General features: G+C 42.3%; 1 protein-coding gene across 4 annotated transcripts in view; it reads left to right on the plus strand.

Moving 5' to 3' along the window:
• Window positions 1–14,630, plus strand: part of pde5a (phosphodiesterase 5A) — a 149,818-nt gene that overhangs the window by 109,821 nt on the left and 25,367 nt on the right. For 3 of the 4 annotated variants that reach the window (XM_023965935.1, XM_023965934.1, XM_023965932.1), the window contains exons 9-13: window positions 1,742–1,850; window positions 1,927–2,011; window positions 2,973–3,148; window positions 3,942–4,001; window positions 4,516–4,662. In XM_023965935.1, the coding sequence (XP_023821703.1) occupies window positions 1,742–1,850; window positions 1,927–2,011; window positions 2,973–3,148; window positions 3,942–4,001; window positions 4,516–4,662 (577 nt within the window). The remainder of the gene's footprint in view (window positions 1–1,741; window positions 1,851–1,926; window positions 2,012–2,972; window positions 3,149–3,941; window positions 4,002–4,515; window positions 4,663–14,630) is intronic. The other variant, XM_023965933.1, reaches the window with a different exon arrangement.

Raw genomic sequence — 14,630 nt, forward strand, 5'->3', positions numbered from 1 at the left:
CACAAATAGTATACGTGACTGAATGACATGCTGGAGATGTGTTTGTTTGTGTGCATAAGTATGTGTGAGAGCTGACCCAAGCCAGGGTCCCCCTGTACCGGTCCCTAACCCGGATAAATCCAGAAGGTCGTGTCAGGAATAGGGTTGGACGATGTCCCCTAAATTGGCAGTTGCCGATGTTTGTAGTAAGATGATATCGTCGGGGGGGTATTTTTCGTTATTATATAGTTAATATTCATTATTTTACTTTATTACTTCATTTATTTTATTTCCCAACTAATGACTCATCCGCAATGATCCAGTATAAACTGAGGGAAGTGACTTTAACAAAAAAATAAAAAAATAAACTAACAAAATAGAAAAAAGTAGTCGCTCCTGCACCTGATTAGTCAAAAGGACCGGTGTACCGAGTGACCGAGTCTCTGAGCAGAGCAGACAGACTTTGTGTTTGAGGGGAAGGAAGGATGCTTTGTTACGTGTGCGCTTTGTGCGGGAGACTTCGGACCGCCATCCGTCCCGCAGCTCTACGTGAACGAGCTACCGAACACAGGAGAATCGGGTCTCCCGGTAGAATCGTGTGTCCGGGCAGAGCTCGGACCGTCAGCTCACACAGCAGCTTTGTTTGGGGCGGTGGATGAGCTTTTCAAAGCAGAAATGTGGCTCAGTCCTTAGAAACCGCTCAAACAATCACCTGGATTTGTGTTTCCAGTCGTGTCACGACTAAATAAAGGCTGATGTTATTCCCGCATATTTACGTTCAGCCAGGATGCAGATCGCAGCATGGATTTATGTTCATCAAAGGCTAAATGTTGTTAGTGTGTTGTTAGCCTCTGTTAGTCCTGGCTTCTTCCGGCTCCCTTCTTCAACAGAAAAGCACTGACCACACGGATTAATATTAAAATGATGAACGAACAGGCGCTTCATAATAACCGTAACATTAATAAAAGCACGTTTAGAAGATCATCTTGTATAATACTGAGCTGCCACATATCTATGGATGTAGCCTCTCAGCGGAACTCGTTTCCTCTTCCTGTATTTCAAACCCTACTGCGCATGTGTGAATGATTTATTCCGACTGAAAGTGTGACCCATGTGAATGTTTGTTATAATCTGAAAATTTTTCTCCGTGCCATGTACACGGTTGGATTCTAATCCGACCATTGATCGATCAAGATATTTTGCACATGTAACCGCGGCTCATGGCGTCGACTTGCAGCGCGGCGGGGGCGTGGCATCACCATGGTGTCTCTCCATCGTGATGCCAGTCAACCGTCACGATCGGACCCTAGTCAGGAAGGGCTTCCAAAGTAATATCTTTGCCAAACCAAATATGCAAATCAGACCTATGACTTTTATACTGGATCGGTTGAGGCCCTGGTTAACAACGACCGCCATCGGTCCAGTTCCACAACAGGGTGCCGCTGGAAAGTAATATAAAGTACTTTTCTCATTAGTACTTCTTTATGTCATTGCCGCTCTGGCTATAGAACAGTGAGCTCTGCAGTAAACTTGTAAAAAGCAGCTTTGCTGGTTTAATGACTGAAGAACAGAAAAAACTGCTGGATTTATCAATAAGTGAAATAACTTCAAACTGAAACCCTCATTTCTGAAGCTTTTATAATTTAATTATAATCTATTTACACAGAAACTAAAGGGGAAATTAAATGGGAACCATTATGACGTCTAACTCGTATATTCTGTGATATTTGGGGACCGTCCTTGATGTCATTTGTGTCTCCAGAAACTGTGATGTCAAGCAGATCAACTACATGTTTGCTCAGTACGTCAAAAGCACCATGCAGCCGCTCAACATTAGCGATGTCACCAAGGACCAGCGCTTCCCCTGGACGGTTTGTATGCCTCTTTATTGACTCTTCCTTGGTTCTTTTCCCAAAATAACCTACATTTTGCCTTGTTTTTGAACAGAGTGATTGCCCAGATCACATGAGCAACCAGATCAAAAGTTTGCTCTGCGCCCCTATCAGGAATAGGAAAAAGGACAAAGTCATTGGTAGGATCTCCATGTCTCGTATGTTTTGACATCATTCAAACTTGAAACTGCATTTTTGTCATCTGATATGAAACAATAGCTCAGTCTTATTGACATGTTAGTGTTTGCTTTCCAGGTTAACAGAAAGGCCTTTACTAAGCTACTCAGCTACTCTGAAGCTGTTGGAAGGCTTTATTTCAGCTCCTTGTTATCCCTGTAATAACTGATCCCCAAAAGGCTTGGCCCCCCCTCAGCTCGTTAGCATCAGCAGCTGATAGCTCCTCCGTTTGGTCCCAGTCAGCTAATTATCCTGGACGTCCCACAGCGATGAAACCAAACAGGTTCCCTGTGGCTCTTCAACTTCAAATTGTGAGGATGAGTCAGATGAAGAGTTGTAGCTTGTTTCATTAAACTAAGAAGATCTATTTGGATGAAAACTGAATCTGTCTGTGTTCCTGTCCTTTTTTACGCTCTTCATAGTTTTTCTTAATAAAGATTCAAACTGTCATGCACCAATCGGAATTGGAATCAGAATCTGATTCTGATTGCAGAATCAGATTCTGTAGTTTGGAAACTTAACAGGTTGACATTTCTAACACCTCTCTGGCTAATGCATAAATGTATTTTGAAGTGCAGATCTGACATGCATCTCAGACAATTTAGTCAAAAGGTTTAGCATAAATGTTTGAACATTTTTCATTAGTGAGAAAGAGACTCGTGGCTTGAAACATGAAAAGTCCCTCAGAATAATCCTGTTAGCGATGCGGGTCAAGCAGCCGCAGCTGCAGCTGCAGCCGCAGCCAGCGCTGCTTTGATCCATCTGCACAGCCGCTCTCTGTAGATGGATGACAGAGCTGTGAACGGCATTTGAAGTGCTGCAGTGGCCCCTTCAGGGAAAACTATTGCTACCTGTTGTGGCTCAGTGGAACAGGTGTGAACAGGTGTGTGAGCATGGTGTGTTTTTGTGTGGTTGTCCGCTCAGGTGTCTGCCAGCTGGTGAACAAACTGGATGAAGCATCTGGCAGCATTAAAAGCTTCAACAGAAACGATGAGCAGTTCCTTGAGGCGTTTGCCATCTTCTGCGGCCTTGGCATTCAGAACACGCAGATGTACGAAACAGTGGAGCGAGCCATGGCCAAGCAGGAAGTCACTCTGGAGGTCAGCTGACATCAAAGCTTCAAACGCAGCACCCACCACACCACATCTATGTGCTCTTAGACTGTCACACCATCCAGCTGGTGTGGACAGTTTAAGTCTTAACCACAGCCGTCTTCATGGGGGATACGGGCTGTCTGCAGACCTGTACGGGGCGCACAGGTGACCCGCAGGAGATATTAAGGTCTGTAAGACACGTTGGACCAAAATGTTCATGCAGACGTTTTTCTACGGACATGCTGTGAGCAACAGGTGGTAGGGAACATTTCTAGAAGATTTGTAGAGTAAAGAAATGGGGATGTAGGTGAGATGTACTGTCAATGGTTCCATGTAGTGATTTCATCCATTCATTCATTCATCTGTTCATTAATTCATTCATCCATTGATTTATTCAATTATTTGATTGATTTATTCAGTCATCCATCCATTGATTCATTCATTCATTTATCCATTCATTCAACAGTGAGGATTCCAGGAACAGGAAGTCCACAGGGCTCTGCAGCCTCACAACAGCTCTTATGATGTGTTTTTATTGGAAAGGACGTTTATGTAATGATGGTTCAGCTTCAAATGAGCTACATGTTGAAATTTTTTCAAGCTCTTAAATTCATGTTAAGGCTTTTTCCATTTGACAATCAATGTTAAAATGCTTCAGTGAATCAACACAAAGGAGCATAATCTGCATTTGGCAGCCCTGGTCCACTGTGTGAGGATAGTCAAGCTCAGCAAAAGCCCCGTTTGCTGATCCGGTTTCTCCAAACGAGCCCAAAGGTTCTCTTTTTTTCTTGTGTTCCAGGTTTTGTCCTACCACGCCTCTGCCACAGAGGAGGAATCGCAGGAACTCCAGGTAACCGCGGTAAATTGACTTTATTCCTTCTATTTGTCAGTAAGAAAGGATTCATTTCACCAAATATGTGCGCTCTCACAGAGACAGCAGGAAGACGTCCTGCAGGACTTCCATGTCTGCAGTAAATCTGCTGTGGTCTCTACTGTAGAGCCTTTGGGTCATGTCACGGCTGAATGTTTTTGTCATTTTTACTACAGTCAAAACATATTACAAAGTTACATCCTGGTGTGTTTTTGTTGGACAAAACAAAGAGCTGTGATTGACCATCCAGTGTGACCTGAAGAGGGAGTGCTATGTCTCACTAGATCTTATTATCCCCTTGATTTGCACTCTTTATTTGGGTAAAAATGTTTTTTCTATGTTTCATTTGCTGTAATGGACAAAGCCGTAGAGATACTGTCGGTGTTTTCAAAAACATTTAAGTTCCTCAATGCAACGTTATGGATGACACTCCTTACCTCTAAATTGATCAGCTTAAACCTGCCTTCAGAGACCTTTATTGTTGGAACTTGTGTGTTTTCAGGTTGCTACAGTTCCATCTGCACAGTCACTGCGTCTTCTGGACTTCAGCTTCAGCGACTTTGACCTGTCGGACACTGAAACTACGTTGGCCACGATTCGCATGTTCACTGACCTCAACCTGGTCCAGAATTTCCAGATGAAGTACACGGTAAGAGCTCTCATGCTTTGATGGAGAACAGAAATGGTTCATGACCTGTTGGTTACACAGAGCAGGGAAACTTTAGCTGGATCTGATTGGTCGATTGGGACCAATCAGCCTAAGTAATTAATTCAAGCTAAAAATAGAAATGACTTAACATGGAGTTTAGTGGGTGACTTCCTCCTAAATGATGTGTATAACTATACTTGATAATGATCATGGTTGTTTCTAAAGAGGAGAAGAAGAATGTGGAAGTACGCAACTGCACTGACAAAGAAATATACAGAGGACAACAAACTATTTTTAAATTAAGCTTCTATTCATCTAAACCAGGGGTGGGTGGGCAAACTACGGCCCGCGGGCTAGATCCGGCCCACTGAACAATATCAGAGACCCATGTTTTTGATTTTTATCTGGGCACAAGATCAAGACCCGCATGGAACATGACATTTTCTTCCCCCCCCCCGCAGTCTGAGCTCCAACCTGAAAGCCTCTAAAATCTGTCAAACAGAACAGAAGACAGTCTTTTCTTTCTACGTCGCAGTTCATCTTTCCCGGTTTAGCTCATTCTTTTAGAGCGATTATGCTGCTTTTTCTAAACAGCTCACCCTGTTCTGTGTCCTGATTGGCTGGAGACCCTGTCAATCAATCTCCTCCGTGTCTCCTGTACAGAAACGCGGAGCTCTTCAGATCAGAAATCTGTGAACGATCTTTGTTTTCATTCTGAGATCCTGGACCTAATTTCTAAGAAGGTTTGAGAATTTAAACAAGAGATAAATGTGTGAAAATGTTCATGTCTGTGTGAGAAAAGTGAATTTATGCAGTGAAGAGTTTTACTGCCATAAACGTCTGGAATCATTCTCCATGGATTTCACCGATCACCGTTATTTTTGGAACATAACTCCTGCAATAAACGAGGAACTCTATACTGGTAAAAAAGTAACGCAGATATATGATTAGCTGCAGCAGAAGACACAGAAATTTGCTTTTTCATTATTACTGGATGAAAAACAGACGTGGAGGACACAGCTGCTCAGTTTTAGTGTAAACTGTGAGACGTGAGGAGCTGCAGCCTCAAAGTCTCAGCGGGAAAAAGACGGGATAGGATCCACTATTTATTGTTTTTTCTTTTTAGTGTATCTGATTTGATTTATTTATTTAAGTGTCATGCACTAATGTGCCCAGTCCACACGGGCTTATATGACACTGAAAGACAAAATACACAATACATAAAGATACATCCCCATCACCAAAAATACAATAACCCCCTAATCAGAGTCTAACAGAATTCAAAGTGTCCATTCTTATTGTCCATGCCTTTGACACAAAATTTGCCAAACAAAAGATTTCATTTTCAAAAAGCCAACGTAAAATTTTGTCTTCAGATAAAACAAATCAGGACATTTCTTTTCTATGACCTCATACATACAAAGTCTCTGTTTTTCATACAAAGGACAATAAAACAAAAAATGAAATTCATCCTCCACCACTTGCAGTTCACAGACCTCACAGAGTCTTTCCTCCTCAGGAACGCCTTTAAAGCGCCCTACTTCCACCTGTAGGGGGCGCACTCCTGCTCTCAGTTGAGCACATAAGGATCTTTGTCCTCTTTTTAAGTTATATATAACATATGGCTCAGCAGAAAATGTGTCCTTAATTTGCAAATAAGTTTGTAATTTTGGTTTTTGAAGCAGTTTCATTTTCCATTCTTTTTCATAATAACCAACTAAAGTTTCCTTAATATTATCTATCTTACATTTCAAACAATTAAAAAATAATGATTGTAGGTTCACAGAGGACAGAATGTTAAATACATCTTTACACCAGGGATAAATATGAGCTCTATCCCAAACTGTTACGGGAAGCAATGGGAAGTACCCAGGCGCAGAGAGGAGAGGAGGCAGGAGGATGCAGGGATTAGGGTTTAATAACATAAACTAAAGACAAAAACAAAACCACTGCATACGGCAGGCTAGAATCTCGAAACACTACGAAAGCACTCAGCTCGAAAAACCGGGGAAGAATACAATATGGACCAGCACAGGAGGAAGGGAAAGACAGCACTTAAATACATACAAGGCAACAAGACACAGGTGGAAACACTCAGGACTGATGGGGCAAGGAAAAACTCAAAACAACAACAAAACAGGAAATACTACAAAATAAAACAGGAAACCCAGGAACAAAACACAAAGGAACTGAACCCGTTACATAACCCCCCCCTCAAGGAACCGCACCGAGGTTCCTCCAAGAGTCCAGGAGGAGGGGGCCCGAAAGGCCAATCCAAGGGCCAACAGCAGTCTGGCGAAGCGGGTCCGGAGGACGGCCCGGAGACCGCCCTGTCCGGCGAAACGGATCCGGAGGGCGGCCGGGAGGTAGCGCCAACCAGCATCGACAGTCTAACCAGCAAACGGCTGGCGGCTCGGGATCCGCGGCGGGCAGCTCGGGTTCAGGGTCCGCGGTGGGCAGCTCGGGTTCAGGGTCCGCTGCAAGCGGCTCGGGGTCCGCGGCAGGCGGCAGCGGCTCGGGGTCCGCGGCAGCGGCTCGGGGTCCGCGGCAGCGGCTCGGGGTCCGCGGCAGGCGGCAGCGGCTCGGGGTCCGCGGAAGGCGGCAGCGGCTCGGGGGCCGCGGCAGGCGGCTCGGGTTCGGGGTCCGCGGCAGGCGGCTCAGTCTCAGAGTCTGGAACTGGTGGCTCGGGCTCGGGATCCGCGGCAGGAACGGAAGGGGTGGCGTCCGGCAACCTCCTCGGAACCGGAACCGGTCGTGGACGGTCCGACACCCTCCTCGGAGCAGGAACTGAAGGAGTTGCGTCCAGCAACCTCCTCGGAGCCGGAACGGGTCGAGGTGCGTCCAGCAACCTCCTCGGAGCCGGAACGGGTCGAGGTGCGTCCGGGACCCTCCTAGGAGCAGGAACGGGCGGGGTCGCGTCCAGCAACGTCCTTGGAGCAGGAACAGGTCGTGGATCGTCCGGGACCCTCCTAGGAGCAGGAACAGGCGGGGTCGCGTCCAGCAACCTCCTTGGAGCAGGAACAGGTCGTGGAGCGTCCGGGACCCTCCTAGGAGCAGGAACGGGCGGGGTCGCGTCCAGCAACCTCCTCGGAGCCGGAACGGGTCGTGGGGGGTCGGACACCCTCCTCGGAGCTGGAATCGGACGGGGTGCCTCCAGGTTCACCTCCGAAACCAGGGCGGGACGTCGTGAAGGGCGACAGCGATGACGACGTCGGCGGCGTCCCCCCCCTCACTGCCAGATGACTCCCGTCAAAGTTGGAGGCAGGGAGCTGGGGGCAGTTCAAGGCCCACTGGGCCTCAACCCCCTCCTCCTCCAGATAAAGGTCCTCCCACAGCCACAGGTCCTGGTCCAGAGGGTCCAGGAAGGCCTGTGGCTGGAGAATGTCCCACTCCATCCAGGAGTCAGGGGAGGGCTTACGGTGAGGGCGGCAGCTACGACGACGACGACCCCCTCTTGAGGATAGGCGACTCCCCCTGAAGTCCGAGGGCATCTGGGAACACTCAGGGGTCCACCAAAACCAGGTCCTCTCTGCTGGGTACAGGTTTGGCTGGTCCATAATGTTACGGGGAGCAATGGGAAGTACCCAGGCGCAGAGAGGAGAGGAGGCAGGAGGATGCAGGGAATGGGGTTTAATAACATAAACTAAAGACAAAAACAAAACCACTGCATACGGCAGGCTAGAACCTCGAAACACTACGAAAGCACTCAGCTCGAAAAACCGGGGAAGAATACAATATGGACCAGCACAGGAGGAAGGGAAAGACGGGACTTAAATACATACAAGGCAACAAGACACAGGTGGAAACACTCAGGACTGATGGGGCAAGGTAAAACTCGAAACAACAAAACAGGAAATACTACAAAATAAAACAGGAAACCCAGGAACAAAACACAAAGGAACTGAACCCGTTACACAAACAAATATTTTACGTGCAAGTCTCTCTGCAGGTAAAGTCACCAGCCGGTTCAACAATCTGAGAACTTCTGCTCTTTGTTTGATCACACACGTTTGATCAGTACGTATTTTTCTCCTGACTTAGTTATTTGATCATTTTTTATTTCATAAATATTATTTCTTTTGTTAAAAGAATCATGAATTATTAAAACTCTATTATAGGGCTTTACAATAAAAGAAAGATAAAAAAAAAAAGTTTTGGGCCCCCGCTCTCGCATCCATGTGGTGTTGGAAGATTTGTTGTTTTTCTTTCTTCATCATTCAAACACCACATAAACGCAGCATTTCTCTAAGTTTGCTGCAATTGGCTCTAAATTGAGAACAATAGTTTTAACAAAAAAACTCTAAAATGCTCTGTTTTAAAATATAATTTTCAATCCAAATGTTTTCATCCAGATTCCACGTTATTTCTCTCTCACTCAGGGCATCTGCTCCTGGTCCGGCCCTTCTATCCAATTTTAGAACCCTATGTGGCCTGCCAATCAAAATAGTTGCCCCCCCCCCCTGATCTTAACCAAACATATGGTTGGCAGATAATCCTTATTGCTTTAAAGCATTTCTTCTAACTACATTGAAAAACATTTAAAGTCAGGACTGCTGCTATTTTTACTAGAAGAATCTAAAACTGAGTTCATATAATAAAATAATCTTTGTTTATTTAAAGGATTTTTTTTTCTGAAAAAAACCCACTAAAAAGTAAACATGTTTGGGGACTTCCGGAATGCCGGCATAGAGGAGACACGCTCAGTCTGAGGCTCCCGCACTCGGTTCACTAAAAACTCCACAAACTCGAAAAAAACAACAGAAAAGAAGATATGAGTGGAGGAAACACGCTGCGGAAAAGCCAAAGAAAAAAAAAGAAGTGAACGAGCTGACCGAACCAGAAAATATCGAGCACGAGATGGAAGAAGCGGCCAGCGAAGCTAACTCGGACAATGAAAACCAGCGAAGCCCCAGCGACACAAAGCTAATGCTAGACGGGCTAGCAAAAATTAGCGCTCAGATCCATGACTTGGACACAGAGCTGCGAGGGACAAAGAACGAACTGAAACAGGAAATATCTTCCCTCAGGCAAGATATGGACCGACAGTTCAAGGAGCACCACAACTCGCTGGAAATTCAAAAAGCAGACCTAGCCGAAGCCCAGACTCGCATCGCAACTTTGGAGGAGAGCAACATGGAGGCGAACGGTGAGCTAAAAACAATGCAAAAACAGATGCAACTTCTGCGGGACAAGGTTACGGAATCTGAAGCCAGAGCCCGGAGAAATAACATCAGAATCTTCGGGCTACCAGAAGAAGTTGAAGGGGGCCCAGTTATAACTTATCTAAACGACTTGTTTAAAAAAGAGCTTCTCATTCCGACGGACTTTGATCTTCAGATGCAGCGCGCACACAGAACCCCCCCGATGAAACCCAAAGCAGGCCAGCGCCCGAGGCATGTCGTGGTCAATTTCTTAAGTTTTGCAACGAAAGACACGATCCTGAAGAAAGCATGGCAAAAGAAAATAAAAGTGAAAGATCAGCTCATCCAGTTTGACCACGACTACCCAGCAGAAATTGTACAACAAAGGCGCTCATACTCGGACATTAAAAAAGTTCTGAAGGAGCGGGGAATCCGTTTTCAAACCCCATACACAAAGCTGAGGATTCATTGGAAGGAAGGCGTACAAAGCTACAACAGCGCGATGGAAGCGGCAGAAGACATTAAGAAGAGAGGGATTAATGTCAACACTCCAAGCAGCGAAAGCAGCAGGGGACCGGACCGGACCCAAGCAGCAGAGGGATGGCAGCGCGTCGGAGGGACAGCGCGGCGTGCACAAGAGAGGCTCCAGGAATACCAGAGGAAATAACCACAGGAAATCCGTAAATGGAGTCGAATTAAACAAAAAAGGCCGAGACGGAGCTCACAGACTGAGGAGGAAGGAACGTTGGACAAAGCTAGACTTATGTCTAGAGGCAGGCCCCCATCTGGAATGAGGACATCCTGCCCACCCACCAACGGGGACGAGAGAGGAGAGATGGATCATCTTTTCTCCATGTGGAAGTCACAATTTACGTTTGTGTTCAGGTTTTACAGCTTTTTACAATTTTTGTTTACATGGTCACGGTCTAGGTGCATAAATATGATTGTTATAAGACAAAATGTGTAGTTTGAGCATTGCCTCATTAAATGTGAATGGGTTAACCACACCCAAAAAGAGGGGGATAATTCTGCAAAAATTAAAAAAAGAAAATATACAATTAGCTCTATTGCAAGAAACCCATTTAAATGATCAAGAACACGAGAAACTTAAAAAACTAGGATTCAGAAATACATATTACAGTTCATATAAACAAAGCCGCAAACGAGGAGTCGCTATTCTGATATCAAACAGAACTCAATTTGAGACTGACAAAGTCATAAAGGGGAAGGACGGGCAGTACATCATTGTTAAAGGACGAATGGGAGATGCAGTTTTGACAATAGTCAATGTATATGCCCCACCTGAAAGTGATAAACAGTTTTTTAAATCCCTGTTTAACGTTATTGCTGAAGAGGCCGAGGGTATATTAATCTGCGGAGGAGACTTCAATGTAGCCTTAAACTTTAAATTAGACACAACTAGTAAACATAAACATAAAAAGACTATTGCCAAATTTGTTAAATTATCCATGGAAGAACTGGGATTGCTGGATGTGTGGAGAAGCTTAAACCCCCGTAAGAAAGCTTACACACATTACTCCGCAAGTCACAAAGTACATTCACGAATAGACTATTTCTTTGTTTTTAAATCAGATATTAATAGAGTGGAAGAATGTAAAATTGAGGGTGCAGATGTGTCCGACCATAATATCCAGCACATGAAAATAAATACATCAAATAGGAAGAAACAAACAACATGGAGACTGAACGTTGGGATTTTGAATAATGAAACAATTATAAAGGACATAAAAACCGACATAAAACAATATATGGATGACAATGACAATGGAGCGGTAGACCCTACAGTGCTATGGGATGCTCTTAAAGCAGTAATTAGAGAAAAACTAATAGCGAAAACAGCATGGTTGCGGAAAAAGAGAATTCAAAAATATGAAGAATACTCGGTAAAATTAAAAGAACTCGAACAGCAGCTTATAAATAAAAATACAACAGAAATATACCAACAAATACAAAATATTAAAAAACAAATCAACCACATATTAGAGGACGAAATAGAAAAAAAGATGATTTATTTCAAACAAAGCTATCAGGAAGTAGGGCCTAAATCAACAAAATTACTAGCCAAAAGAATTAAAAAACAACAAACTCTGAATACAATCTATGAAATCCTTGATCCCGAAACCAATAAAGTAACAAATAATCCAGAGGAAATTGAGAGAATATTCACTAATTACTATAAAAAGCTATATTCACAACCTCCTTTAGCCTGTGAACAAGATAAAAGAAGCTTTCTGGAAAATATAGATCTGCCATTTATCGGATTAAGTCAAAATAAACTACTTACAGCTGAAATCACTACAGAGGAAATATTAAAAACCATAAGCTCTTTGAAAAACAATAAATCACCAGGCAGCGACGGGTTTCCAGCTGAATGGTATAAAATATTTAAAGATGAGCTGACTCCAATATTACACAAATCGGTAACGCTTTCTTTTACAGTACAGTACTTACAGTGTACTTAAGTGGTATTTACATGGTACTTATAGTGTAACTACTGGGTACTTACATGGTACTTTTTATGGAATTTACTGGGTACTTACAGTGTGTTTACATGGTACTTTCTATGGGACTTTACTGGGTACTTACATGGTACTTTTTGTGTCTACTATGTACTTACATGGTACTTACTGCATATTTATATGGTACTATTTGGTTCATACCTATGTGGTACATACTGGGTATTTATAATATTCTTACTGGGTATTTACATGTTGTGCAAAGGTGTCTTTTATGGTACTTACCACATGTAAGAACAAGGTAAGTACAAATAAAGTACCTTGACCTTTAGGTCTGCACTCGCTGCATGTTTCATGGTATTTACCATGAATTTACCACAGAAACTACCCCTTAAGTACACTGAAACTGTAACTGTAAAAGAAAGTCAGCCCTATTTCCACTCTATTACATGGTACTTTCAGTAGTAAATGCTGGGTATGTACACGTATTACCTTCCTGTGCAGTGTACATACACACTTGTTCTTCTGACCTCACAAAATGAGACAATGCTAACTTGTTGATAAGGGTAAAGTAACTACATTGTAAAAAAATATACTGGCCTGATTACTTCTTGTAACATGAGGCAAGTTTAAAGAGAAACAAGACAGCAGTGAAAACAACAATCTTTAATATGATACGTGTCTGCAGCATACAATATGTCATCACAATGAAATAGGTTTTAAGTACAAAACAGTACAAAGGAGAATTCTAAAGAACACATTATTGGCCTGAGGGTCGTGCTTTTTGTCCATCAAAATTCTTTCAGCAGAGTTTGGTAACGGTGCAGGACTTCTTCAGGGTTTGTAACTGCAAGAAAATTCACAATATGAGCTCAAGTGAACATAAAAAGCATAACGACTTTGATGAAGTACAAAATATATTTTACTTATTTAATCATTTCTGTAATGAGTTTGATAAATCTCTATGAATTTTTTTATCGCTTTGACTGTAATGCTTGAAATTAATCAAGTATCCTCATTTAAAAACATGATAATAAATTATTCAAAACTTAACTTTTTTTAAATATTGTTCTAAAAATGAACTTGTTTTAATATATATTATATAATGTCAGGAAAATATGTAAAACAACAAGGCAAAATATTTACTTTTAATACTAAAAACACCCCAAGTGTGTGTTTTTGTTAAGTAGGTCGGTGCAAGTAAAGTTGCAAATTCCCAGCGCACTTGAATGCAGCACAACTACCCCCAAAGTGAACGTGCATTAATCCGGAGAGCCTCGAGGCGCGCGCAACAGTTTGAATTTCTCTTCATCTGGCAGGTAAGCCAGTGTTTTTGTTTTTTTTTAAATATTGGATAAATTACATGTAAATATTTAAACTGATCAAACTTTATAAAGAAGCTAACTTCGTGATTTCAAGCCCCTATCTCTGTGTTTGAAACGTGACGTATAGCATGTCTACCTTACTGCAATTTCAGTTATTTCATGTATACATTTTCAAAGTTTGTAATGAAAATCTACAAACATTGTTGTTACTTACCAGGAGAGGGGCACCTGTAAAACAAGCACGTAGCCTAAATGATAAAGTCTGTTGTTCTGTGCTCGTTTGACTGAGCGCACGTCTTTCTGGGAAAATAAAAAAAGGCGATTATTTAAAATAATGATGACGTACTTCCGTCTTTTTACCGCTTTAGATCAGCTATGAAGAAGACATTCCAGACGAATCTGTGAAGCCACAGGAGAGTAAGCTAAAGTAAGTTAAATCCACCAAGTGGACATATTTACATTAATGAAGAGTTTAACTGCCTTCTCCCCATTTTCTTTTCTTTCGCCGTTTTTATTTTATTTTATTTTATTTATTTATTTTCAAATATGATAGAGACAACAATACCACCCAACAGTGAATGTAACTGTTTGAAAATTAAAACATATTTTTGTGAATAACTGTGTTGAATTTGAAATTGCCTATTTATTTCTTTTTTCCTTTTCTTTTACACTGCAATGTTTTTCATGCTAATGCAAATTGTAGGTGCGAATAATATTTATAAAGAAGAAATACACACAGCAATTGCGAATTAAAACATTGCTTTTGTCATTCTTTGTCTAAACAAATTAGATTTTTTTATGGCAATTTTGATTTTTTTTCTTTGATTTCTTTTTTGTTGTTCTTGTTTATGTAACTAAAATATAAAGTTGTGAATAATTTATTGTCATGTTCATAAATGAGGATAATTGATTAATTTCAAGCATTACAGTCAAAGCGATAAAGAATTCATAGAGATTTATCAAACTCATTACAGAAATGATTAAATAAGTAAAATATATTTTGTACTTCATCAAAGTCGTTATGC

Source organism: Oryzias latipes, chromosome 18, assembly GCF_002234675.1.
Source record: "Oryzias latipes chromosome 18, ASM223467v1".
In the NCBI taxonomy this organism is placed as follows: domain Eukaryota; kingdom Metazoa; phylum Chordata; class Actinopteri; order Beloniformes; family Adrianichthyidae; genus Oryzias; species Oryzias latipes.